This window comes from Sus scrofa, chromosome 6, assembly GCF_000003025.6.
Source record: "Sus scrofa isolate TJ Tabasco breed Duroc chromosome 6, Sscrofa11.1, whole genome shotgun sequence".
NCBI classification, from domain to species: domain Eukaryota; kingdom Metazoa; phylum Chordata; class Mammalia; order Artiodactyla; family Suidae; genus Sus; species Sus scrofa.
The window spans coordinates 135837764-135863753 of record NC_010448.4 but is presented as its reverse complement, the minus strand read 5'-3'; the positions used below and the strand labels follow the sequence as shown (position 1 = coordinate 135863753).

Here is a 25990-nt window from a genome sequence, read left to right as displayed (position 1 = left end):
GAACCTGACTAAGAACCGTGAGGATGTGGGTTCAATCTCTGGCCTCGCTCAGTGGGTTGGGGACCCAGCGTTGCCGTGAGCTGTGGTGTAGATCCGCAGACGTGGCCCGGATCCCACGTTGCTGTGGCTGTGGGGTAGGCCAGCAGCTGTAGCTCCAATTCAACCCCTAGCCTGGGAACTTCCACATGCCTCAGGTGCAGCCCGAAAAAAGCAAAAAAAAAAAAAAAAAAAAAGAAAAAAGAAAAAAAGAAATGTACGCAGACAGCCTCCATTAGGTCATCTTTGTTTTCCTAACCTTAGGTTCAAGTGACCTTGACCCTTCGATAATGTTGGACACTGGAGAGATCATTGACACAGGATCTGATTATGAAGACCAGGTAATTAAAAATTTCTAGTTAAATCTTCTTCATTTTAGTCGTTGTAAGTGTTTCATGAAAATTAGAATGATAAATCATTCTGTGAAATGTTTGCAGATAACTAATAGCCTATTCCATGATAAATCATAAGGCTTTTATTGACTCACTTTAGCCCTTTAGCCTTCCCTCATCCACGCATTCAAAGTGACAATTAATTAAAGAAAGATTTGTGGCCAAAATTGACATGAGATGAAAACGAGGGTACCTGAGGTTCTCTTGCCCAAGAATTTGCCTGTATCTCTATCCCTTCCCAATAATAGACCAACAGTATTTACCAAGCGCTGGTTACAAGTTTGAAGCTCTACTTTATCCTCTTTCCAACCTTTGAAAGGAACTGGTAGCCAAGGACAGCGCAGCCAAGAAGTTAAATGTATTTTCTATTTGAATAAAACCGAAGAAATTTATCTGGGTCATTTTTTTCCTCAGCAGAAGAACTCTTCCTGCTGCTCTATTTTAATGATCCCAAATAGCTGGCAAGTGATCGCACTCTCTAATTAGGCCTTATTTTTAAAAAGCATCATGTCGGAACCTTCCTTCCACCTCTCAGTGCTGCTCTGCAGCGGCTGAAAGCCAAACGAGCATGTTCTTCTGGAATTTTCCCCATTTTAAACCACTACATGTCACAAATAAAGGGGATAGATCAGACCAGTGTAATGGCTGTCTCTTGGTTTCATATACATATTCAGGAGCTTTTTTCGTGAACATTAAGTTTCTTCTCTTATATCACAAAGCAAGGAGAAAATATTAAGTGTTTAAAATATATTTTAGCATTTATTAAGCACTTCATACAGACTAAACATTGTGCTAATCTAAATTCCTTAACTCGATGATCTCACTAATTCCTCACAATATCTCTAGGAAATAGGAATTGTTATCTTTATTTCATAGGTAGGACAATTGAAACTCCAAGTTGCCTACAGTTACACAAATAGTTTCACAGTGAGGAAGTGAACTAGGGCGCTCACACTCTGCACCCCCCATCCTCGCCTCCAAAGACCAACCAGTCAGTGGTGCATTTCTGGAGCCTTTGCAGTTGCTGACTCTTAAGACCCCAGCAGAGGCAAATGCCAAACAACCAGTATGAAAGATAAGCTCAGGAGTTCCCATCGTGGTGCAGTGGTTAATGAATCTGACTAGAAACCATGAGGTTGCAGGTTCAATCCCTGGCCTTGCTCAGTGGGTTAAGGATCCGTTGTTGCCGTGAGCTGTGGTGTAGGTTGCAGACGCAGCTTGGATCTGGCGTTGCTGTGGCTCTGGCGTAGGCCGGCAGCAACAGCTCCGATTAGACCCCTAGCCTGGGAACCTCCATATGCCGATGCCGAGGGATGGGCCCTAGAAAAGGCAAAAAAAGACAAAAGAAAAAAAAGAAAGAAAGATAAGCTCGCCATCTGAAATTACAGACCACACTAAGAAACAAACCATGACAAGAAATCCAGCTGTAAAGCACATGGAAGGATTTGCATCTCAAGGACTAGAGATAACAGAAAAGTCAGAAAGAAATCTTAATCTGGAAATGTTTAAAATATCCAAAGAGATAAAAGGAAGCTTAGAAGCATTAAACAAGTACAGGAAAGGATGGAAAGGTAGAGGCAGGAAGGGAAAGGGAGGAAGAAATAGAAATTCTAGGCACCAAAAATATTGTCATGGCAATCAAAATTCAGTTTTTCCTCCTGTTGGTTGAGGATTAGACTGGATGCAGCTCCAAAGAGGCAATGATAGAGCTGAGGGAAGCACCTTAGAATAGGACAGAGAGGGAGTTCCTGTCGTGGCGCAGTGGTTAACGAATCCGACTAGGAACCATGAGGTTGCGGGTTCAGTCCCTGCCCTTGCTCAGTGGGTTAATGATCCGGTGTTGCCGTGAGCTGTGGTGTAGGTTGCAGACGTGGCTCGGATCCTGCATTGCTGTGGCTCTGGCGTAGGCCGGTGGCTACAGCTCCGATTGGACCCCTAGCCTGGGAACCTCCATGTGCCACGGGAGCGGCCCAAGAAATAGCAAAAAGACAAATAAATAAATAAATAAATAAATAAATAAAATAAAAAAGAATAGGACAGAGAGCTAAGTCATTGTCAGGGAAAGAACTTAGGAGCCACTGAGGATAGAACGACTGGGTCAACATATTGGAAAAGGCGTTCCAGCAGGAGAAAAGGGAGGGGATGGAACAGAGCTGCCTTTTAGCAAATGGTGAAGAATTGTACAGAGATGAGAAAAGACATGTTCCCAGAGTGAAGGAGCACATCTAGTCCTGAGCAAGAAAAAAAAAAAAAAAATCCTCAACCATTCTTTTTCACTTAATCATTCTATTCAACAGATATGAATAGCAAACCTACTATGTACCACGTACCTTTTAGGCACTTGGAATATCCAGTTGAATAACACAGGCAAGAAGCTTCCATCCAGATGAGGAAGACAGAGAATAAGCAATAAACGAGTATGTTGGTAATTTAATGAACTGGTAAATTCTCTAGATTGTTAAGTGCTATGAAAAAAAGAACAGGGTAGGAGGATGAGGATGCTGGGGTGGGGGACAGATTACAATATTAAATAGGATAGTCAATATTAACAAGGATGACCTCATTAAAGAGGCGAGATTTGAGCAAAGATTTGGCACATAGTGTCAAACATCAAGAATACAGAAGACAAAAATAAAATTTAAAGTGAAAAGGCATTAACCTATAAAGGAACAACAATTAAGGGGCAGCAGTTAAAAGGAAAGAAATAACAGCATTTGCAGCAACATGTATAGACCTAGAAATTATTATGCTAAGTGAAGTTAGTCAGACAGTGAGACATCAACGTCATATGCTATCACTTACATGTGGAATCTAAAAAAAAAAGGACACAGTGAACTTCTTTGGAGAATGGATACTGACTCACAGACTTTGAAAACTTATGGTTTCCAAAGGAGACAGGTTGGGACTTGGGGTGATGGGGTGGGGGTTTGGGATGGAAATGCTATAAAACTGGATTGTGATGATCATTGTACAACTATAAATGTAATAAAATCAACAAATTTTTTAAAATTATTAAAATTAATTTAAAAAAATAATTAAAGGGCAGCAGATTGAATGAAGCACGCACTTGCATTTATTGAATACCTACTGTAAACCAGACACTGTGTTTTATGGTTTTATATGCATTCTTTTTAATCTTTAATATTAATATTAATAACTCAAGAAGGTAGCTCTGTTTATCCCCATTTTACAGCGGAGGAAAGTGAACCTCATAGAAGTTAAATGACCTCCCAAGACCACACAGCTAACAAGCTGTAGCATCAGGAATAAAGCCATTATCAAGGTCACTTGTAATCTATCACCAATTCCAGTTAACACTTTTTAGTTATCTTTCTTAATTTTTGCTGCCTTTGATTCACCACGCTTTTGCTGCGAAGGGCCAGGTAGCAAATATTTTAGGCCTCCTAAGTGATGATAAGGACTTGGTTGCAACTACTCAAACTCTGCCCTTGTAATACAAAAGCAGCCACAACTATACTTAAATGAGAGTACGGCTGTGTTCCAGAAAAGCTTCGTTTATGGACACTGAAATTTGTGTTTCCACATCTATGCATGTAGTTTATTTCAACTACTTAAAAATGTTAAACTTATTCTTAACTGAGAGGCTGTCCACAAACAGGCAGCAGAGTGGATTTGACCTTCAGGCTGTGGTTTGCTGACCGGGGCTATAAACCATCCCCACTTCTTGACACTCTCCTCTCCGTTAGCTTCTGACACTTCTATAGTATTTAATTCTGTTCTGAGTGTTTCACGTTTATTAAAATGCTGTTGGAAATCCTATAAAATTGGATTGGGCTGATCATTGTACAACTATAAATGTAATAAATTCATTGAGTAATAAAAAAAATTTTTTTAATTAAATAAACTAGCTGAAGAAAAAATAAAAGTAAAAAAATGCTGTGACAATTACGTGAGATTATTATCATCCTCCCAATTTTACTGATAAGGAAACCAAGGCGGAGAGAAATTAAGCTGTTTATTCAAGGTCACACCGCCAGCAAGAATTGAAGCACAGCCATCTGACTGCAGAGCCAGGATCAGGAAAGACAGACGAGGCTTTGCTGCAGCAACAAATAAAACTCAAAAACAGAGTGCTTTCCTGCTAGAGCTCCTTGGACATGGGACCTCCAGAGGGATCATGGATGGAAAGGAGAAAAGCATGGGGAAGAGGGACCTGCCCTTAAGAGCACATTTCCTCCTCCCCCAGTCATCTGACATCCCAGTCGCCACATGCAAAGAGGCTGGAAAATGGAGCTTGCTTATGTGTCCAGGAGAGGAGAGATGGGATGAGTGAGTGGTGTGAGGCCATGAAGTTCTTGCCCCTCCATGTGCTCTCTGACATGCACTCCTGCTGCTTCCTGGTTCATTCATTCTTGGTGTCCTTGCTGAGCTCCTCTGCTAGTCAGTTACCTTAGTGTGAGTGCCGCTCAGCATCCTAGCCAGGGTCCCTTTGCTCCTCACTGAACGCCTTCTCCTTTGAGAAGCTCAAGCACTGCCATGATTTCAGCTCCATTCAGAGCCCCCGGTGAGCTCTCAGTACCTGTGTCTGCCTGCACTGGTTGGATTTCCCATGTGCAGCTCAAATGCAACACATCCAAAACTGAACTCACCATCTTCCCCCACAAAATCTGTTCTTCCTTCTGTTTCCCTTATTCCTGTGAATGATACCAGCCTCCTCCCAGCTGCCCAAGCCAGAGATAAGGGCATCTTTCTAGCCTCCTTCCCTTCTCTCCCTCCCTGTATCAGTTTGATGGAAAAGCTAGTCAGCTGGTCAGTTCTCCATGGCAGGCATCGCTCCTTTCCTCTCCATTTCTGCTGCCACTGCCCTGGTTTACACCTTCCCCTTCTCCTAAGGACCCCTGAGACAGTCTCCTAATCAGTCTCCCTTCCCCAGGCTCCTCACACATCAAAACCATCTTGCTGAAAAGCAAAGCCAGTTATTGCATTCCACTGCTTAAAACTCTTCCTGGCTTCTCATTGATGTCTAAATTAAATCGGAACTCTTATCGTAATACCTGGGAACTTTCTCTTTTTTTATTATTTATTTATTTATTTATTTATTTATTTATTTTTGTCTTTTGTCTTTTTACCATTTCTTGGGCCGCTCCCGTGGCATATGGAGATTCCCAGGCTAGGGGTCGAATCAGAGCTGTAGCCGCTGGCCTACGCCAGAGCCACAGCAACGCGGGATCCAAGCCGCTTCTGCGACCTACACCACAGCTCACAGCAACGCCGGATTGTTAACCCACTGAGCAAGGGCAGGGACCGAACCCGCAACCTCATGGTTCCTAGTCAGATTTGTTAACCACTGCGCCACGACGGGAACTCCCCTGGGAACTTTCAAATTAGAGTCCCCTTCACAAACCCATCCCTTGGCAATCGCCAGAGCACACTGAATGCTCCAGCTACACAAGCCATTTGCAGTCCCGCCCCTGCAAATGGATTGTGCTTTGCACAGTCTCTTTCCTCTCCCTATAAACTTCTGCAACCCCACTACCCTTCTGCCAAATAACCCCTGCTTGTGCTCCATCAGGACCACACTTCTGATTGACTAAGCCCTTCTCATTACAGTTTGATTCACCATCTTGAGGGACCCATGAGACCCTGTGTTGTCTTATCCTCTTGCTTTGAGGGACTGTATTCTGCTCTCCTGCCATTCAGCCGGGCACACAGCATGTGCTCAATACATGTCCATTTTTTTAGAAAGCCTTAAAATGATTTCTAGTTCTTCTACTTCATATGTAACTTTTTGATAACTTGCTATCTCTTGCTAACTCTTTTGAACTTGGGTTATTCTTCTCAAAAAAGATGACTTCGACATGCTGTTTTGAAAAGTAGGAAGTGCAAGGTACCTTGTACAGAACAGTTGCTTCATAAATGTGAACCCCTTTCTCCCCTCCCCTTAACTCAACTTAGTTTGAACTTGCCAGTAGTCAGTGCCATTCTGTAGCTGACAGAGGCCACCATTTCTTCAGTTAAGTGAATGCTATTGGAGCCCTTATGGTTTTCAGTCTGGCATGTAGGACCTTAAAAATTGCCACTGTCCTAACAAGGAAGAAGCTAAACAAACTGAAAAATCTCCTCTTGGAAGTGAGGTCGCAAGGCAAACTGCTGCACCCCAAATTGGAGACAGGCAGATTCAGAGAATCGCAACCTACCTGAGCAGGAACCCATAAGCAAAAACCTATACAAGAACCAGTGCCAGGGGAGGAAAACCTAAAGTGTAATTGATGAATTGCTGGGGGCTCAGTGGGGGCAAGTCTGGGGATAAAAACTCCACGGGCATCCAGTCATGGAGACCCTACACTTATGTGGGGTTTACCTCCAGGAGCTCCACCCTGTACTCACAGTGAATTTCAGAGAAAAATCTCTTCATGCTTCCACCAGGAGGAAAAAAAAATTTTTTTTGAAAGATGCTAGAGCACTCTGTTCTCTTTAACAAGGCCTGCTGTCAGGAGAAACTTTTTTTTTTTTTTTTTTGCCTTTTTGCCTTTTTGTCTTTTTGCCTTTTTAGAGCTGCATCTGTGGTATACAGATGTTCCCAGGCTAGGGGACGAATCAGAGTTGCAACTGCAATGCCGGATCCTCAACCCACTGAGTGAGGCCCCCATCCTCATGGATACTAGTTGGGTTCTTAACCCAGAAGAAACTCTTTTATCAGAACCTAACCTACTAGGGTTTTATTAGAACCTAACCTATGTAGAAAAAGAGGAACATACAGTTCCATCCTCCTCGAGTCATCCTGTTTCATCTAAGGGGGAAAAACCTGAGAAGCTCTGATGAAGTTCACAGTCCAGGGCATAGGTTCACCAAAAGACTGAGACTCAGTCATGCGACTGTATGTGTTTCATAGAATGCTTCTCCTCCCCAACACATTACCATCGCAATACTAAAAGCTTATTTACTGCAGTTCCTTTTACCTCATACATGACATCCACCTTTCAACCAAAAATTACAAGGCATACTAAAGGTAAAAACACAGTTTGGAGAGACCTAACAGGCATTAGAACAGGAACCTTCAGATGAGTCAGGAATGCTACACTTAATGGAACAGGAATTTTTTTTGAAGCTGGGCTTAATATGCTAAGGCTTAAATTGAAAGAGTGGACAACATGCTAAACAGATGGCTAATATAATCAGAGAGATGGAAACCCTAAGAATCAAAAAGAAATGTTAGAGATCAGAAACCCTATAACAGGAGTTCCCATCGTGGCTCAGTGGTTAATGAATCCGACTAGGAACCATGAGGTTGGGGTTCGATCCCTGGCCTCACTCAGTATGTTAAGGATCCAGTGTTGCTGTGAGCTGTGGTGTAAGTCGCAGACACAGCTTGGATCCCGTGTTGCCGTGGCTCTGGCATAGGCTGGCAGCTACAGCTCCAATTAGACCCCTAGCCTGGGACCCTCCATGCCACAGGTGCAGCCCTAGAAAAGACAAAAAGACAAAAAAAAAAAAAAAAAAAGAAAGAAAAGAAAAGAAAAGAAACCCTATAACAGAAGAAAGTAAAAGTCTAGTCTATTATTGTATTTTGTCTGGAATCCACATATCTGCCCTCAAGACTCAATAAGGGGCTATTTAAAAAATGAAAAAAGAAACTCTATAACAGAAATGAAGAATATCTTTGATGGGCTGCATAGCAGACTGGACGTGGCTTAGGGAAAATATCTCTGATCTTGAGGCTATGACAATAGAGATTTCTAAAACTGAAAGTTCAGAGAAAAAAGACTTGAAAAAAAAAGAATATTTAAGAAGTGTGAGACAATTACAGAAGTGTAATACACATGTAATGGGAATACTGGAAAGGGAAGAAAAAGAGGAAGGAACAGAAGAAATATTTGAGGAAATAATGATGGGAATTTCCCCAGGTTAATGCCTGACACCAAACCACAGATCCAGGAAGCTCAGAGAACACCAAGCAGGCTAATACAAAAACAAACAGAAAATTACACCCTGGCATAATCATATTCAAACTACAGAAAATCAAAGATAAAGAAAAAATCATGAAAGATGTTAAGAGAAAAAATACATCTTACATATAGAGAAACAATGCAAAGAACATCTTACTTCTCCTCAGAAATCATACAAGCAAGAAGAGAATGAGGTAAACTATTAAAAGTGTTAAAAGAAAAAAATATCAGACTTCAGTATCCTGTGAAATTATCCTTCGAAGGTGAAGGAGAAGGCGTTCTCGCTGTGGTGCAACAAAATTGGCAGCATCTTGGGAGCTCTGGGACACAGGATAGATCCCCAGCCTGGCACAGTAGGTTAAGGATCTGGTGTTGCCACAGATGCCGCTTAGGTCACAACTGCGGCTCAGATCTGATCCCTGACCTGGGAACTCCATATGCTGCGGGGCGGCTGGAAAAAGAAAAAAAAAAGAAGTGAAAGAGAAATTCTTTTCTGGGACAAACAAAAATTGAGGGAATTTGTTGCTAGTAGACCTACCTTGCAAGTAATGCTAAAAAAATTCTTTAAAGAAAAACGAGAAAGGAAGAATATCAGAGAATGAATAAGTGAAGGTAAAAATATGAACATATTTTTCTTATTCTTAATTGATCTAACAGATGATAATGTGTTTAAAATAATAATAGCAACAATGTATTTGATTATGTATGTTTATGTATAAGTGAAATGAATGACAGCAAGGAACGGAGGGGAAAGATTATGAATATTCTGTTATTATAAGATACTTGTACTGTATACTTATTTGAAAATGGACTTGGATTAGTTTAAATGTATATTGCAAATTTTAGGGCAGCCACCTTTTTTAAAAAAATTAAAAAGAGGTATAATTAATATGCTAAGAAAGGAGAAATAATTGAATCCTATAAATGCTCAATTTAAGCCATAAGTGCATAAAAAGTTTGAAAAGTAAAAATAGAAACAAAGAACATGGGCAACAAATAGAAAATAGTAGTAAATATACTAGATAATAATCTAACCGTATTGGCAAACCCTTCAAATGTCAGTGATCTAAATATACCAATTAAAAGACAGATTTTTCAGAGTGGATCAAAATGCAAGACTCAGTGACATGCTGTCTACAAGAAACCTACCTTAAATATAAGAACACATACAGGTTAGCATAAAGGAATGGAGAAAGATATATCATGCCAACGCTTATTAAAAGAAAGCAGGAATAGAAGTTCCCTTGTGGCTCAGCAGGTTCAAGGTCTGGCAATGTCCCTGCTGTGGCTCTGGGAACTTCCATATGTCACAGGTTCAGCCAAAAAAAAAAAAAAAAAAAAAAAAAAAAGGAAAAGCTATATTAATTTCAGACAGAGCAAACTTCAGAGCAAAGAAACTTAGCAGGGATAAAGGACAACAATCAATATTCCCAGAAGATATAACAATTCATATTGTTTATGCTCCTAACAACAGAGTGAGTGTCTCTAGACTCAGCATCCACCCAAGTCCTTGATCCCTCATTCCTTCCACCTCTCCCAGGGCCTTGCTCCATTATCTGATATTGCTTTATCTTTCCAAAGGTTCTCATCTTCAGAGTATCTTTCTCTTTCTCTATCTACCAACCCACCAGCTCCACTTCGAAGAAAGAACTAGCCATCAACAGTGCCAAGTGTCATAGACAGGCCAAGTAGGATACTGTCTTTCCTCTCCCCTTTCCTTCAACGCCAGATTTGGTGACAGAGAAATCACCTCCCCTGTCCTCACCTCCCATTCTGTCCTATAAATCAGCTTTGTCTGTTTGTTCCCCTAAGAGACCAGTAAAAGTCACCTTATTACTGCAAAGTGAACATTCCTTAGTTCCTACAACATCTGGGGCCCTAGACACTGATGGCACTTCTGATTTCTCAAAACTCTTGGCTCCCTTGGCTTATGCCGCCTCTCTGGCCATTACTTCTCGGTCTCCTCCCCAGGGCATGGTTTTTCTTCCTTTCCCTCCCTTTAAAATGTTGGGTTCACCAAGTTCCACCGTAGGACTTCTCTCACTCCATAGCTGCTTCAGCCACACCCATGCCTTCAACCTTATTAATTTACTTCTTCATTCAACTCATATGGAGAATATTTGATGTGCCAAATACTTATATGGGATACTGAAAATGTATGTGAGTAAAGAAGACTCAGTTTCTACTTATAGTAGAAATAGGTAATAATAGAATAATCACATAAATATAAAATGGAAACTGTGTTAAGTGTTTGGGAGAAGGCCTTCGTGCAGTGTGTAATGTGATCAGTGAGAGGAGGAGAGGCTTTTCTCAGGTAAGAGATGCTTGAGTTGAGATCTGAAAGATGAGTAAGAGAGAAGCAGAGAAAGTGAAAGAACAGGAAAGGATGGGGGCTTAGGGGATGTTCAGAAAGAGGAATTGCCAAGTGTAAGCAGGAAGAAGCACAGCATTTGGAGGAAGGCTAGTGTGGCTGGAGTGCAGAGTGAAAGAGGCAGGGGGTATAAGATGAGCCTGGAGAGTGGGGCTTTGTAGAGCAGGTTAGGTGTTTCTGATTTTATCCTAAGAGCAATGGAAAGAACCAAAGAGTTGTTTTGCTTAGTTTGGGGTAGAGGAGGATGCAGAAACATTATATGTGTGTTTTCTAAAATGATTGTTCTAACTGCAGTGTGAAGAACACTTTGGAGGAAGGTGAGAATGGACCTGGGAAGTCCAGGGGGAGAGGCTGCAGTGGTCCAGGCCAAAGATCAGGGGTGGTACCTTCCGCTGGAGAGGTGGAGAAGATGGACAGAAAGGGATGTGGTTGGGAGGTCCGTGTGAGGCAAAATCAATAGGACTTCATTGCTAGAATGGATGTGAGAGCCAAGCCGGAGTGAGCTGTTGAAGATGATGCCTGAGTTTTTAACATGTACAGTTGGGTGGATGGTGGTGACATTCACTGAGCAAGAACACTAAAACAAACAAACAAAAAAAAAAACACACACCAGTTTCAGAGTTCCCGCTGTGACTCAATGGAAATGAATCTGACTAGCATCCATGAGGATGTAGGTTCAATCCCTGGCCTCACTCAGTGGGTTAAGGATCCAGCATGGCCATGAGCTCTGGTGCAGGTGGCAGACGCAACTCAGATCTGGCATTGCTGTGGCTGTGGTGTAGGCCAGTGGCTATAGCTCTGATTCAACCCCTATCCTGGGAACCTCCAAATGCTGCAGGTGGGGCCCTAAAAAGACAAAAAAAAAATCAGTTCCACAAGGAAAGAGCATGAGTGTCATGTTAGACATGCTAGGTTCAAAGGGCTTTAATGCACCCAAGTGAATTCAAGTGAACAATTAAATACACAAGCCTAGTGCTTAGAGGAAAGATCTGGGCTGGACGCATACATTTCTGAATCTCTGAATATAGAGAGAGCTTGAAGCTGTGCATGGAGATGAGATACTTAGAGAAAGAACAGTATTAAGATGCGATAAAGTTCAAAATCTGAGCATTGAGGAAATTTAAAGGTTCGGTGGAGGAAGATGAGAAAGCAAAAAAAGATGTAAAAGAAGGTGTTGGAAAGATAGGAAAATAGAATTTGGCATTCTAAACCCCAAAGAAAACAGTATTTCAAGAAGCAGAGGAATTCCTGCCATGGCACAGGAGATTAAGAATCTGACTGCAGGAGTTCCCTTTGTGGCTCAGCCAGTTAAGGACCCAACGTTGCCTCTCTGATGATGCAGGTTCAATCCCTGGCCTCACTCCGTGGGTTTAGGATCCAGCATTGCCTCAAGCCACAGGGTAGATCACAGACTCAGCTTGCATCCCGAGTGGCTGTGGCTGTGGCTGTGGAGTAGGCCGGCCGCTGCAGTTCCAATTCAACCCCTAGCCTGGGAACTTCCATATGCCACAGGTGCAGCTCTAAAAAAGAAGAAATAAAAAAGAATCTGAGTACAGTGGCTTAGGTCACTCAGGTCGAAACTGTGGCTCCTATTCAATCCCTGGCCCTGGGAACTTTCATGTGCTTCAAGTACCGCCATAAAATAAAAATTTTTTAAAAAATGAAGAAGCAGAGAGCATCAAATGTTGATGCGAAGATTAGGACAAGGGAGAATGGGAAATAGCCATTGTATATAGAAAGATGGAAGAAATTGTTGACCTTCTAAGAGGTTGGTTGTTTGTAATGGAAGACACTTGAACATGCTTAAAAACTCTTAAGCCTCCACTCATTCGTGAGAAGGAGACTGTAGGAGAGAGGAAGTGTCCTCTAAATGCAGGAGGATCAAGTTCTAAAGCGTGGGGCACAGCAGAGTTGGGGGAGGACTGGTCTTAGAACAGAAAAGGGAACACACACGGGTTATCACAGATGGAACGCTGATCCGATGGGAGGGTGACTTTGTATGTTTAATGGCCAAAAGATCCTGGCAGATGACTTGCAGAGGCAGAGCCTTCTGTTGAGAGTCCAAGATTTGGGAGTTGCCTTTGTGGCGTAGTGGGAAACGAATCCGACTAGGAAGCATGAGGTTACCGGTTCAATCCCTGGCCTTGCTCAGTGGGTTAAGGATCCGGTGTTGCCGTGAGCTGTGGTGTAGGTCGTAGACACGACTTGGATCCCGCGTTGTTGTGGCTCTGGCATCGGCCGGCAGCTACAACTCCGATTAGACCCCTAGCCTGGGAACCTCCACATGCCACAGGTGCAGCCCTAAAAAGACAAAAAAAAAAAAAAAAGACGAAAAGAGGGTCCAATATTTGAAGCAACTGGAGGATTGAAATGCTGTGGAATCCAGTGAAGAATAAACTAAGAAAACATAACAGGAGTTGCCTTTGTGGCGCAGTGGGAAACGAATCCGACTAGGAAGCATGAGCTTGCAGGTTCGATCCCTGGCCTCGCTCAGTGGGGTAAGGATCCAGCATTGCCCTGAGATGTGGTGTAGGTCGCAGACGCAGCTCAGATCCCGTGTTGCTGTGGCTGTGGCATAGGCTGGCAGCTATAGCTCTGATTGGACCCCTACCCTGGGACCCTCCATATGTCACGGGTGCAGCCCTAGCAAAGCCAAAAAGACAAAAACAAAAAAACAAAAAAAGAAAACATAACAGGATTAGACTCTCATATAGAGTCTGAGAACCCATTTGATATTAATAGCTGGAAATGTGTTGGACCAGTTAATCCTTTTCATTTTTTTCCTATTTATTTAGCAAATGGTAGCTGGGTGTCCCAGAGGTGCCAGGAACTCCCGTGGGCACAGACTTTGTCCATCACTCGCTTCACTTAGTAGTGGAGTTTTATTGACTACATGGTACAGAAAAGACAGAGCAGGGCTTTAGCAGTGTAAGGGATGGAGGACCAAGGACAGGAAGGGCAGTGGACAGAGGAGAGTTAGGGGGCAAAGCCCAGGAGAACTATGTGTACATTTGACTTCTTTAAAAATATAACTCTATGTCACAAATATGCAGAAGCTCTTTATTAAAAAGAATATTTGATCGTAGCGGTCCTACAAGGATCATTTCAAATCCAGTTTCTTCTTCCTTGAGACCTTTCTAATAATTAAACATTCATTTCTTGCCTGCCCCATTGAACACCCAAAGCACTTAAAGTATGTATACCCTAAGTCTTAGCTCTTAATTATATCTAAGTTTGTATTTCATTACATACTGACTCCTGTCACTCCCTGATTGTCTCCTACATGCATCCATTATGAGAAAGAGCATGACTGTGGAGCCAGACAGACCTTGTTCACATTCAGTGCCAGGCTTATGGGTTGTAAATTGCTTAAGCTCTTCAGGCCTGAGTTCTTTCATCTGTAATATTGGGCATAACACCTTACAGGCTCTTTGGATTAAAAAAGATAATCTGTATAAAAGCACCTGGCCCAGTAGACCATCTAGGAAAGAGTTCCCCTTCTTTCTTTCCTTTTTGAGAACAACGAAGGACCCTCTCATGTACTTCTTTTGTGTCTACTCCTGCAGAGACACTGTCAGGATCAGAATTGACTTGCTGAATAAAATTGCATGGTCAGAACAGATAACAGACTTTTACTGGGTCTGGGTCTGGATATGTGTGTGTGTGTGTGTGTATGAATGTATGGTTTCTTTTTGTGGTTTTTTTTGTTTTGTTTTTTAGGCCTGCATCCACAGCATATGGAGGTTCCCAGGCTAGGGGTCGACCTGGAGCGGTAGCTGCCAACCTACAGCACAGCCACAGCAATGCCAGATCCAAGCTGCGTCTGTGACCTTCACCACCGCTCACGGCAACACTGGAACCGGAGACATAAAAGTAAACACCTTATCACAATGCACATCTGGTGCACCTAGATCAGAGGAGAAACCTTTGCTGAAGGAAAGGAGAACTGATAGAATTCCTTATTTCAAAGCACTAGGATATTCTCCAGGGGTAAAACCAGATGAAGGACTGATCAGTAGAGACTGTTTGCTTTTCTCTTTTCCAAAACCCTGTGATTCTTGTCAGATGGATTTTATAATTAAGTTCATGGGCTCCTGTGACAGCTTCTTAACCGGAGATAACCTTGAATGCTCTGTCATTTTGAAGGCAAAAAGAAAATACTTGTGATAACACAAGAGTATCCATGCATAAGAAAGGAAATGAAACTCCTGTGTGACCCAGCATCCTAAGTGCCTTGGAGCCTTAACAGACAGGAAACTGTTGTTAATGGGAAACCAACTAACCTTCGGGGATTATTATGTATTTACAGAAGTAAGGGTGGGGAGAGGGCGCAAAAGCCTGAGAACCCGATCGAAAAGCAAACACAGGCTCATACGAACTGAAATGTGAGGAGCAGGAGCAGGACGTGCTGAGCCTGCCCTTTGCTCCTTGGAGTTGGTCGCCATGGTCCACCTACTTTCTTTTTATATGGGGTTTTGGGAGTTTTTCATGTTCAATCCATGGTTTTATTAGGGATGGTGATTTTGGCTAAGCAAGTAAAACCCCTTCGGGCTCAGAGTCCTGCATGGGTTTGAGTTCTGGTTCTACCACCTGGTGGCTTTGTGACTTTGACACATCTACTTAATTCTGAGACTCAGTTTCCAAATCCATAGAATAAAGAAAATAATGTGAATATTAAAGAGCTGATTTCTGTCAGGACATTCTTTTTTGGGGCAGGCGCGGGGATGTGGGGTGCTGCACCTGCAGTATAGGGAGGTTCCCAGGCTAGGGGTCAAATCGGAGCTTTGGCTGCTGGCCTACACTACAGCCACAGCAGCTCTGGATCCGAACCACGTCTGTGACCTACACCACAGCTCATGGCAAGGCCAGATATTTAACCCACTGAGGGAGGCCAGGGATTGAACCCACGGCCTCATGGATTCTAGTTGGGTTCGTAACCTCCTGAGCCACAACTGGAACTCCTGTCATGGCATTCTATCAGATGAAAAGCACTATGTATGTAGTTAGTTATACAAACATAAAATCTTTAACATAGTGATTATTTGCTGTAAGTTTCTCATATCCTTTCCTGAATGTAGATAGAAGATACTATAGAATAAGAGCTTTACCACTTAAGATTTTGAAAGGACTCCTCTCTTCAAAATACATTAAATAAAAGGACAGAGAGGAAGAAAAGAAACAACTAGTTAGGCTTAGGGTTAGGGTTAATAAATAAAATAAAATAATAATAAAATAAAATTTTAAAATAATTTTATTTTAATAAATAAAATAAAATAAATAAAATAAAAACTGACTTAGGATTCCAGTAGCATCCTGAAAGCTTTCAGAAGGACTGCCCTTACTTTTACCAGCACTTGCTCCTGTTTCTATCACAGCACTTGTCACATGTATTATGTTTGAGTGTGTGTCTTTCTCCCCCAGTAGATTATATCTAGGGACTCGGACAGTGTCTGCAATGATGAATTTTTTTATTTACATGTTCTCAAAGGAGGGCAGTAAGGATGTTGAAGAATCCAAAAATTAACCAAGTAGTGGTTGAAGGATGTGGTTGGAGGATCTGGAATTATCCAAGGGGAGAAGCATGTTTTCCTGGCTGATTAGGCTCTTGCTGGCCTGTCCACCGCATGGTGGGTGGGGCTTCTGGTCTGGTTCACACTTCTGTTCCCAGTGCCTTGCAGAGCACCTGACGCATGCTCAATGATTTACTGTTCAGTGAAGAAATTCTGTTATCTTTAAGGGACTATATCATTTTAGAAGAGGGAATTAGACTTCTGTATTACTATGTGAAAAGTGGGTCCTAGAGATGGAAATTACAGGGGTGAAATTCAGATCAACATCAGAAGGAATTTTCTAACTAGTGATATCCAGTTGGATACCTCATTGAAGTTATTCAGACAAATTCTACACAGCCAGTCTTCAAGGGATACTTTTAAAAAGTGATTTCTCTACTGGGTGGGAAAATTATATACCTCCTAAGATGCTTTCCCTCTCTGAGTCTGTTGAGTCTGATTGGGTTTTTTTGTTTTGGTGTGTTTTTGTTTTTTTGGAGTTTTTGTTTTTTTGTTTTTTGCTTTTTTTAGTGCTGCACTCGTGGCATATGGAGGTTCCCAGGATAGGGGTCCAATCAGAGCTACAGCTGCTGGCCTACGTCACAGCAACACAGGGCCTGAGCTGCATCTGTGACCCACACCGCAGCTCATGGCAACACCGGATCCTTAACCCACTGAGCAAGACCAGGGATTGAACCAGCAATCTCATGGTTCCTCGTCAGATTTGTCTCTGCTGTGCCATGAAAGGAACTCCAAGTCTGTTTGTTTAAGAAAGAGCCAAAGTGGTGTGTGTGGGTGTGTCTGTAATATCAACTCCCGCTATCTTTATCCCAGAAATATTTAAATATTGCCCCCACTAACCTGCTTTGGCACCTAAATCCCCATCACTATGGAATCTAAAGGGAGTGGTACTATGTCAGTAGACGCCTCTCAATTTTCCATCATTAGCTTTTATCATTTAACCAAAAGTAAAAACTGCAGCTGAATAAAATTTCCATCATCTTAGTACACTGCTAATTGTACGATCCTTTTGGGCTTAAATTTAGGCCAGTAAAAATGATTGTGTTATGAAATATTCAAAGGAATCATAGGAGTTTTCAAAGGTAACCCTATTAGGAGGAATAGAAACATATTAAGTCATTGCTGGCCATTGACCCTGAAGCAAGAATGGGTTCCTTATCATTGAGCAGAGCTGGGTGGTGTACAGGGGTGTACAGTGGTTAAAACCCTGGGCTGGGGGTCAGACTGCCTGGGTTTGAGGTCTGGCTCTGCCAGTTATTACTCAGGTGACCTTGAACTTCTCAGTGCCAAAGTGTCCTTACTTGCAAAATGGGGGTTTTGTGAAGACTAAATGCAATAATGTACACAATACACTTGGAACAATAATATTAGCTAAAATGTGTCAAGTACCTACCCCACATCAGGCACAATGGTACGCATTTTTCAGTTATCTGAACAACCCTACCTGTAGCCCCAAGTTTCAGGTGAGACTTAGGGATATTAACAACTGTCCCCAGATCACATGGCTTGAGAGGGCAAGGCTGCCACACACTCCACTGTCTCCATTGCCAGAACCCGTGCTCCTCAGGAGGAGGCTGCTTTCTAGCCTTGCATTTCTGAGGGGTGTTTAGAGCAAGAACCTGGAGGAAGAGTAATAATAATAATAGCTAAAATTTCTCCAGGGCTTTCTATGTTTCAGACACTCTCCAGAGCACATTACATGCATCAAGCCTGGTCACAATCTTATGCGCCTTTTTTTTTTTTTTTTTTTTAACTCCCATTTTACAGATGTAGAACTATTCCCAAAGGTTAGGGTCATGTCTCGTTTCGGAAGGAATTCAGAAACGAATGGAACTTGAGAAAGAAAAGTGAGGATTTATTTAAGTGAGACATACACCTCTTAAGGAGAGGCAGGCAGAGGGGTGAGCAACTCCCCTGTATCTTTTTGGCACACGGTTATATGGGGAGTCCAATTGTAGGGGCAGGATATTCACTGGGAAGGAGGGGTTTGGGGTCGTAGTCCTCAATTTTCATCCCAGCCTCACCTTCCCAAAGGGAGGAGGGATTTTTGTCTTTATTTGGTTTGTATCAGAAGTGTCATGGAGTTGGTGTATGATGGGTCCTTCCTATCTGCATAGCTAATTTTATTATTATAATTTTATTATAATGTGGACATAATGAGCAACAGGTTATATCTAACTTTGGAGATGCATGCCCTTTTTCACCTTTCTCTGTCTGCCCCCAGGGCAGTAATCACCCCAAAAGATGTGGTTTCCTATCAGTCTGGAGGTTCCAGCTTTTCTTTGTCCACCCATGGACCCTGCTGTTTGCATGATGCATGGTTTCCTGCCACCTGGCCCCGTGCCCCCCTTCTCTGCCCATGCCTGTCTGTCTGCTGCTGTAACAGAACTAAGGCCAGAAAGGCCAAGTCACATGTCAAGGATTCAAAACCAGGCAGTGTGACATTAGCTGCGGCCAGGTTCTAACCACCACACTAGGGTTCAATGTCAGGATGGCCCTTAAAGGGGACTTCGGGAAACCAGGAAACCAAGTTCAGTTCCAAGACCTAAAGGAAGAGGGGGTATTGGAGTAAAAAGGAATAAAGATGGTTGGAGCCCATTTACCTCTTTGATGATGTTTCTAGAACTTCCCACGAGGTCGGAAGTGGGAATGAGCCCCAAGAGGAACAGGTGGACTGGACTCTGGAGGCAGCCATGTGATGGTAGGGGTGGGGCCTTCTTTGGCTTGGCTTGTCTTTGACTCAGAAGGTTGATGACTCATGAAGAACACACTTTGTTCTAAACAGTCAGTACAACCACACTCCTGTTAAAACCACTTTGCTTTTTAATTCATCTTGTCTATGGGAAGCTGGCAGCGAACACAACTAAAACTTGCAGTTTTTTACTGTATATTCATAACCTTGAAGAAAATTCAGAGTCAACTGTTTTATTAAGTACCTGTTCTGTGCCAAGAGCTCTCATGATCTGGCTTACTCCTCACCACAACCCTGGGAGAAAAGGCTCATTATCCCCAAGGTCACGCAACTAATAATGTCTTTACTCCAAATTCATCTCTTTCCAATGAAGCTGGTGCTATTGCCCCAGAATCTATAATAATGACCCCAGAAAAACCTTTCAGTTTACCTCCCAGGAAACAGAAACTAGTTTAAATATTTACAATCATAGGAGTTCATTTCTTCACAGGCTTATAAAATGGACTAGCCCTATAAACAGATGTCTACAATTGTAAAAAACATCAAATCTGTGATTGCTTCTCTTTCAACACATACTATGCTCCCATTTCCTTGTTATTTTATTAAATTTCATAACTTTTTTCTTATTTATAAAACAAAACTACATGCAAGGAGAGTTTTGAAAATTACGAGTATAAAAAAGCAAATTAACACTAACATTTTGGAGAATTTCATTGATTACTAAACATATTTAATAAAGTTGTAATTAAATTTTTCATTTAATAATGAAACTTCCCAGAGTTCCTGTCGTGGCTCAGTGGTTAAGGAACCCGACTAGCATCCTTGAGGATGCGGGTTCAATCCTTGGCCTTGCTCAGTAGGTTAAGGAAGGATCTGGCATTGCTGTGAGCTGTGGTGTAGGTCACAGATGCAGCTCAGATCCTGCATTGCTGTGGCTGTAGCGTAGGCCATTGGCTACAGCTCTGATTTGATCCCTCGCCTGGGAACCTCCATAGCCACTGGTGTGGCCCTAAAAGACAAAATAAATAAATAAATAATAATAATATAGACTTCACATGTCATCGAATAATTTTTTAAACACACTTTAAATGACAGCATAAAATATAATTCTATGGGTGTATTATATTTATGTTCTTCATTTGCCCACTGCAGGACACTTATTTTTCTTCTTTTCACAGCACTGCTCTGGCATATCATTGTCTGTCAACTTTGCCCAAATCTCTGATTATTATTCTAGGAGATGTTACTAATACTGGGCTTATCGGGCCAAAGGGCATTAAGGATAGTATTGCAATATTCTACTTCTTTCTCATCACATATACCTCAATAATAATGTAAGGATGTTGATGGGACAAAAGAATTCTAAAGAGGGAGATTTTTAGATAAGGCTGCTTATCTAAAAATTCTTTGAAATAAGAGCTATCAACCTGCAATTTAGTTCCACATAACTCAGGATGCACAGCATACATTAAATACTAAAACATCTCTAGTCAGAGTTCCCACTGGCGCAGTGGAAACAATCTGAAAAGTAAACTAGTATCCATGAGATACGGATTCGATCCCCCGGGCTCTCTCAGTGGGTTGGGGATCCATCAGCGTTGCTGTGAGAGAGCTGTGGTGTAGGCTGACAGCTATAGGTCTGCTTCGACCCCTAACCCAGGAACTTCCATATGTCACGAGTGTGGCCCTAAAAAGCAAAAGTAAATAAAAATAAAAGCTTTAAAATATATATATCTGCAGCCCATTGATCAATAAACCAGCCTTCCAAGATGCCAGTCACCCTGGAGGCCAGGCTGGATGGAGCCCCTGAGACATGAAGCAGAACCCCTCCCAGGCTTTTCCTCGTAAACTAGTTAGGTCCACAGTCAGTCTTTTATTTCACAAGCAGTTGCCGTCTTTCCTTGAGCCTTGCTCTGTGCTGGTGCTTCCATGCTCTTCTTCCTTTCTCTGGGAAGAGTATTATTCAAAACAACTAAGGAGTTCCCGTCGTGGCGCAGTGGTTAACGAATCCGACTAGGAACCATGAGGTTGGGTGTTCGGTCCCTGCCCTTGCTCAGTGGGTTAACGATCCGGCGTTGCCGTGAGCTGTGGTGTAGGTTGCAGACGCGGCTCGGATCCCTCGTTGCTGTGGCTCTGGCATAGGCCGGTGGCTACGGCTCCGATTCGACCCCTAGCCTGGGAACCTCCATATGCTCAGGAGCAGCCCAAAAAATGGCAAAAAGACAAAAAAAAAAAACAAGAGTTCTTGTCATTTCTAAACACCTAGGCTCTCTTAAATACTTCAGGCTAGTTTCCAGAAGGTCTTCCTGTATCTTCTTGTGTTTCATTTGACCTCCCCATTATCTATGGAGGAAAATGTGTTTTTAAAGGAATGAAAGAAATTTGTAGAAGGAGAAGTAGGAAACCAAAGTTGATTTTTATAAGCTATGTAAGACAGATTAAAAGCTATAGAGGCTGGTATAACAAACACAGTACATCCACTTTCCAGCTTAAGAAATAAAAGCCTTGCTAATTATTGAAGCCCTCTGTGCCCCACCCCCCGTCACATGCCCTGACCCGTTCCAGAGATGGCTACCATTCTGCTGAATTCAGTGTTTATCAGTCCCACATCTGTCTGTATATTTCTACTCTATGTGCAGCTGTGTCACTAGGATATAGGTTCCAGGAAAGCAGACAGTTTGCTTTATTCACTGCTATATCACCAGCAGCTAAAACTGCATTGGACACAGAGTAGTATTCAATAAATATTTATTGTATGTAAAATAGATTATGTATGTCCAAGCAATGTAGAGTTTTTTTTTCATGTTTCCAACCTCTTACAAATTGTTCCACAGTGTGCATATCCTTCTCAATTTATGCTGATGATGTAACTCTGCTTCATTCAGTTTTACTGCCATAGCGCATTCCAGTGTAAGACTTTAACGCAATTTAGTTATCTGTTCTTCTAATAATGGGCATTTAGGGTGTTTCCAGTTTTTCATTCTGTAAATTTGGTGCAGTGAACATCCTGGCACTGTTTTATGCACTCGTGTAAGAGTTTCTCTGTAACCAATAGCAGGGAAAAAGTACAAAGGGACTAGCCCTTGCCTGGGCTAAATCTAAATCTCTTCCCCTTCCAAATCTCTGCTGGAGGAAATGGGAAGCTAGAAAATCAGCATCGCCTTCTGCACATCAGCTTTCTCACAAGTAAGATAGGGCCAGTTGCGTTTGTATATCTTCAGCTTGACTACACATTTCCAAATTGCTCCCACTAAACTGATTCTTTCAGATAAGGGTAATAGCTACATACCAAAAGTAATTGGATTTATTGATTCTATCACTTTATGCAATTCTATCAGTTAAAAAAATGTGTAAACACATTTATGCTGTACTTGAAATATACATATCATCTCTGAATTAGAATCTCATACTAAGTGAAGTAAATCAGAAAAAGAAAGACAAATACCATGTGATATATGTGGAATTTAAAACATGGCATAAATGATCCTATCTACAAAACAGAAACAGGTCACAGACATGGAGAGCAGACTTATGGTTGCCTAGGAGAGGGGGAAGGGAGTGGAATGGATGGGAAGTTTGGGGTTGGTAGATGCAAACTTATTACACTTGGAATGGATAAGCAGTAGGGTCCTATGTACAGCACAGGGAACTATATCAAATCTCTTGGGTTAGAATATGATGGAAGATAGTATGAAAAAAAAATAATGTATATATACATATGTATGACTGGGTCACTTTGCCATACAGCAGAAATTGAAGGAACATTGTAAATCAACTATACTTTAATAAAAAAAATTTTGGGATTTCCTGGTCTGGCTCAGCGGGGTTACAAACCCAACTAGCATCCATGAGGATTCAGGTTCTATCCCTGGCCTCACTCAGTGGGTTAAGGATCCCGCATTGCCGTGAGCTGTGGTGTAGGTCACAGACTCGGCTCAGATCACGAGTCTGGGGCGTGGGGTAGGCCAGCAGCTGCAGCTCCCATTCAACCCCTCACCTGGGAAATTCCATATGCCACAGATGTGGCCATAAAAAAAAAAAATTAAATTCCTCCTATTCAAAACTAAAGAACATATAGATAATGAAATAATCATCCATAATTTGAGAGAATGAAAGCAGACGTATTTCAAGTGAATGGAGATGTGTAATTTAGGAACCACTATGTCCTCTCTGATCATTTCCATATCACTAGGCCAAATTATAAATACTCCTATGCAAGCATGTCCGTGTGATACAATAAGATTCTAGCTCTAAAAAAAAAAAAAAAGAAAGAAAAGAAAAGAATCATTTTCTGCAGCAATAGTACAATAGTTAGGTAGAGACTATAGACTGCTCCATGTACCATTTCTGATTTTCCTAAAGCAGGCGCTGGTCCTTGTAGGTAATGGCACTTCCATGCCCAGTGATGCTGTGAGGAGCCCCTTCTTATTCCTCCAATGTCTTGCTAGAGTCAGAAGACTTACCTGGTCCAAAAATGCTTGGGGAGGAGGCTTCTGGTTTTCAGCTTTTCATGGTCAATGGGCGATGGCTTATTGTTCAAGCCTGTGTGGTCCACCCCAGAGTGGACTGCCCCACTCGCCACAGGCATGCTACTGAGACCAGCTGGACCACATGGCATTTGAGATCCCAGCTGCTCACCTGCCAAGCTCACTGTTGGTTTTGGTGTTTCCCAGGGCTGTTGGCATGGGAATGGGTCAAGTCCCCTCCATTCACAAACCACCCACCTTATTTTGTGCTGGAATAGTCTCACTCCCCTGGCCAGGAAAGGCAATATTACCCCTTTCCCCACTCCTCAATCCCTACTCTAATCGCCCTCTTTCTTGAGCAATATTACTCCAAGAGCCTAGCATTCTTTTATTTATTTATATTTGTTATTTTGCAATGAACCAATAGCAAAAAAAAAAAAAGACATGATCACTTCTTCATCACATACTGACTAGCTTTACTTCTAGAGCTTTTTGATCATTTTGATTTTCATCAGCTTTTATTTATTCCGAGAGTGATTGCATTCAAATGACACCCGTTTAAATTCTGTAATTTAAATATATGACCATAGCTGTCTGGTTGACCTGATGTTTTCTAAAGAGACTTTGACTAGATTTGCCAAGACAGGAAATTAATATTTATCACTAAGAGAAAAACTCAATGTCGGACAAAGTCTCTTCACTGTGGAAAGTGAAGCCTGGGCAAAACTATGTTTTAAAGGTTCTCCAGGTGATTCAAATGTGCAGCTGCATGAGACCCCCTGCCACTAGCTCAGAAGACTGATGGCTGAAAAGGATGCAGGGCACACAGAGAGTAGAGCAGATGAAAGCTAGTGTAAGAAAATAGGATTTTTTTCAAATCAGTTCAATCATGAGGAAAGTGTGCCAGTTCACAAGGTGACCCTAAGTCAGAGCGAGTGTAACTGAGGTGCCTAGGATTTTGCAAGTTCCCTATAGTTATCCGGCTCTGCCTTTGCTGGCAGTGCCATGGAGAAAACCACCAGAGAAGCCCCTAAAATGGCAAGTAATTTCTCAAGATTGAACGGTTTTTAGTTTTTTTGTTTTGTTGTGTTTTGTTTTAGGGTTGCCCCTGTGGCATATGGAAGTTCCCAGGCTAGGGGTCCAACAGAGCTGCTGCTGCTGGTCTACAGCAATTGGAGATCCCAGTCGCATCTGCGACTTACACCACAGCTCACAGCAACACCAGATTGCCAATCCACTGAGTGAGACCAAGAATCAAACCACATCCTCATAGATACTAGTCAGGTTCTTAACCCACTGAGCCACAGTGGGAACTCCAAGATGTAACAGTTTCTAAACACCTGCAAAGATAAGACTATAGCCTCTGAACGTGCAGGAAAATGGGACCAAAGACCACCCCACTGCCACTCTCCAATCAGGGAACTATCTCCTTTGGCCTCGGCTCAAATAAAGACTTCTCAGGAGGTTAACAGACTGTCTTCTGAAGATACACCCACCAGACAAGAGCCACCCCAGCGAGGGTGCATTAACCTATCTCCAAACTTCAGCCAGAGCCCAGAGGCTGAGTAGGGGTGGACCACGGAGAGAGCAGGTGTGTGGGGAAAAGGAACACACATAAAAGCACAGACTCGAAAGAACAACAAGGCCCAAGTTCCAAGTAGGATGAACAAGTGTCCCAACTTGCCTGGAACTGTCCTGATGTCAAGTCTGAAAGCCCCACAAGCTGGGAAACCCCTTGGTCCTGAGAAACAGGGATGCTTGGTTACTCAAGTCTCAAAGAACCACAAGGAGGGATGGATAGGGCATCATTAAGTCTAAAGCCTATTCTTCTCACCTACATGGAGCAGCCTGTTCTGAAGGGCAATAAAATCTGTCTGCGTGGGTCTGTTTGACCCTCTTTCTAGTGTCTGAGGTCTGACATCTTCCTCTCTAGGATTTCCTTCCATTTTTCTAGAATACACCCTCCAACAGCTTCCCTAAAAATAGTCAATGGAAGGTAAAAATTTGTCTTGCATTACTGAATGGTTTTACTCTTTCCTTATAATTTCCTGATGGGCTACTGGATTTTTAATCCAAGAGGGACCATCAGCTTTCCTCACAATGAGGAAGGCACCAGGCCCTTGTCTTGTACCTCGCTGGGTTGTGGTCTGGTGTCATTCTGATTTCCCATCTTCTGTTGTTGTGGCCTGTGTCCTCCTACCTTGTCCCTGTCCACAGAAGTTCTTATTTTTTATTTATTTTTTTATTTTTTTATTATTCAGTGAATTTATTACATTTATAGTTGTACAATGATCATTACCCAGAAGTTTTTAAATATCTGAAGTTTCACAGCGATGTCCCTTGGTGTGGATCTTCTTTCAATCATTGGACTGGATGTTTGATGTGACCTTTCAAGGTGGAGATTCAAGTCCTTCAGCTTAGGGAGATTTTATAGTCTTCATTTTCCTCTTTGCTCATTTTCTACCCTCTGCTATTTCTGGTCTTGCTTTTTTAGATCAAGATGTGAGGCTTCCGGAGTTGATTCTCTCCTTCTCTTCTTGCATTTTCTGCCTCTTA

The 25990-nt window shown here is 42.2% G+C and overlaps 1 protein-coding gene across 3 annotated transcripts in view; it reads left to right on the top strand.

Annotated features, from left to right (window-relative positions):
- Positions 1 to 25990, top strand: part of AK5 (adenylate kinase 5) — a 274707-nt gene that overhangs the window by 156832 nt on the left and 91885 nt on the right. For all 3 annotated transcript variants that reach the window (XM_003127921.6, XM_021096460.1, XM_013996169.2), the window contains exon 8: positions 301 to 377. In XM_003127921.6, the coding sequence (XP_003127969.4) occupies positions 301 to 377 (77 nt within the window). The remainder of the gene's footprint in view (positions 1 to 300; positions 378 to 25990) is intronic.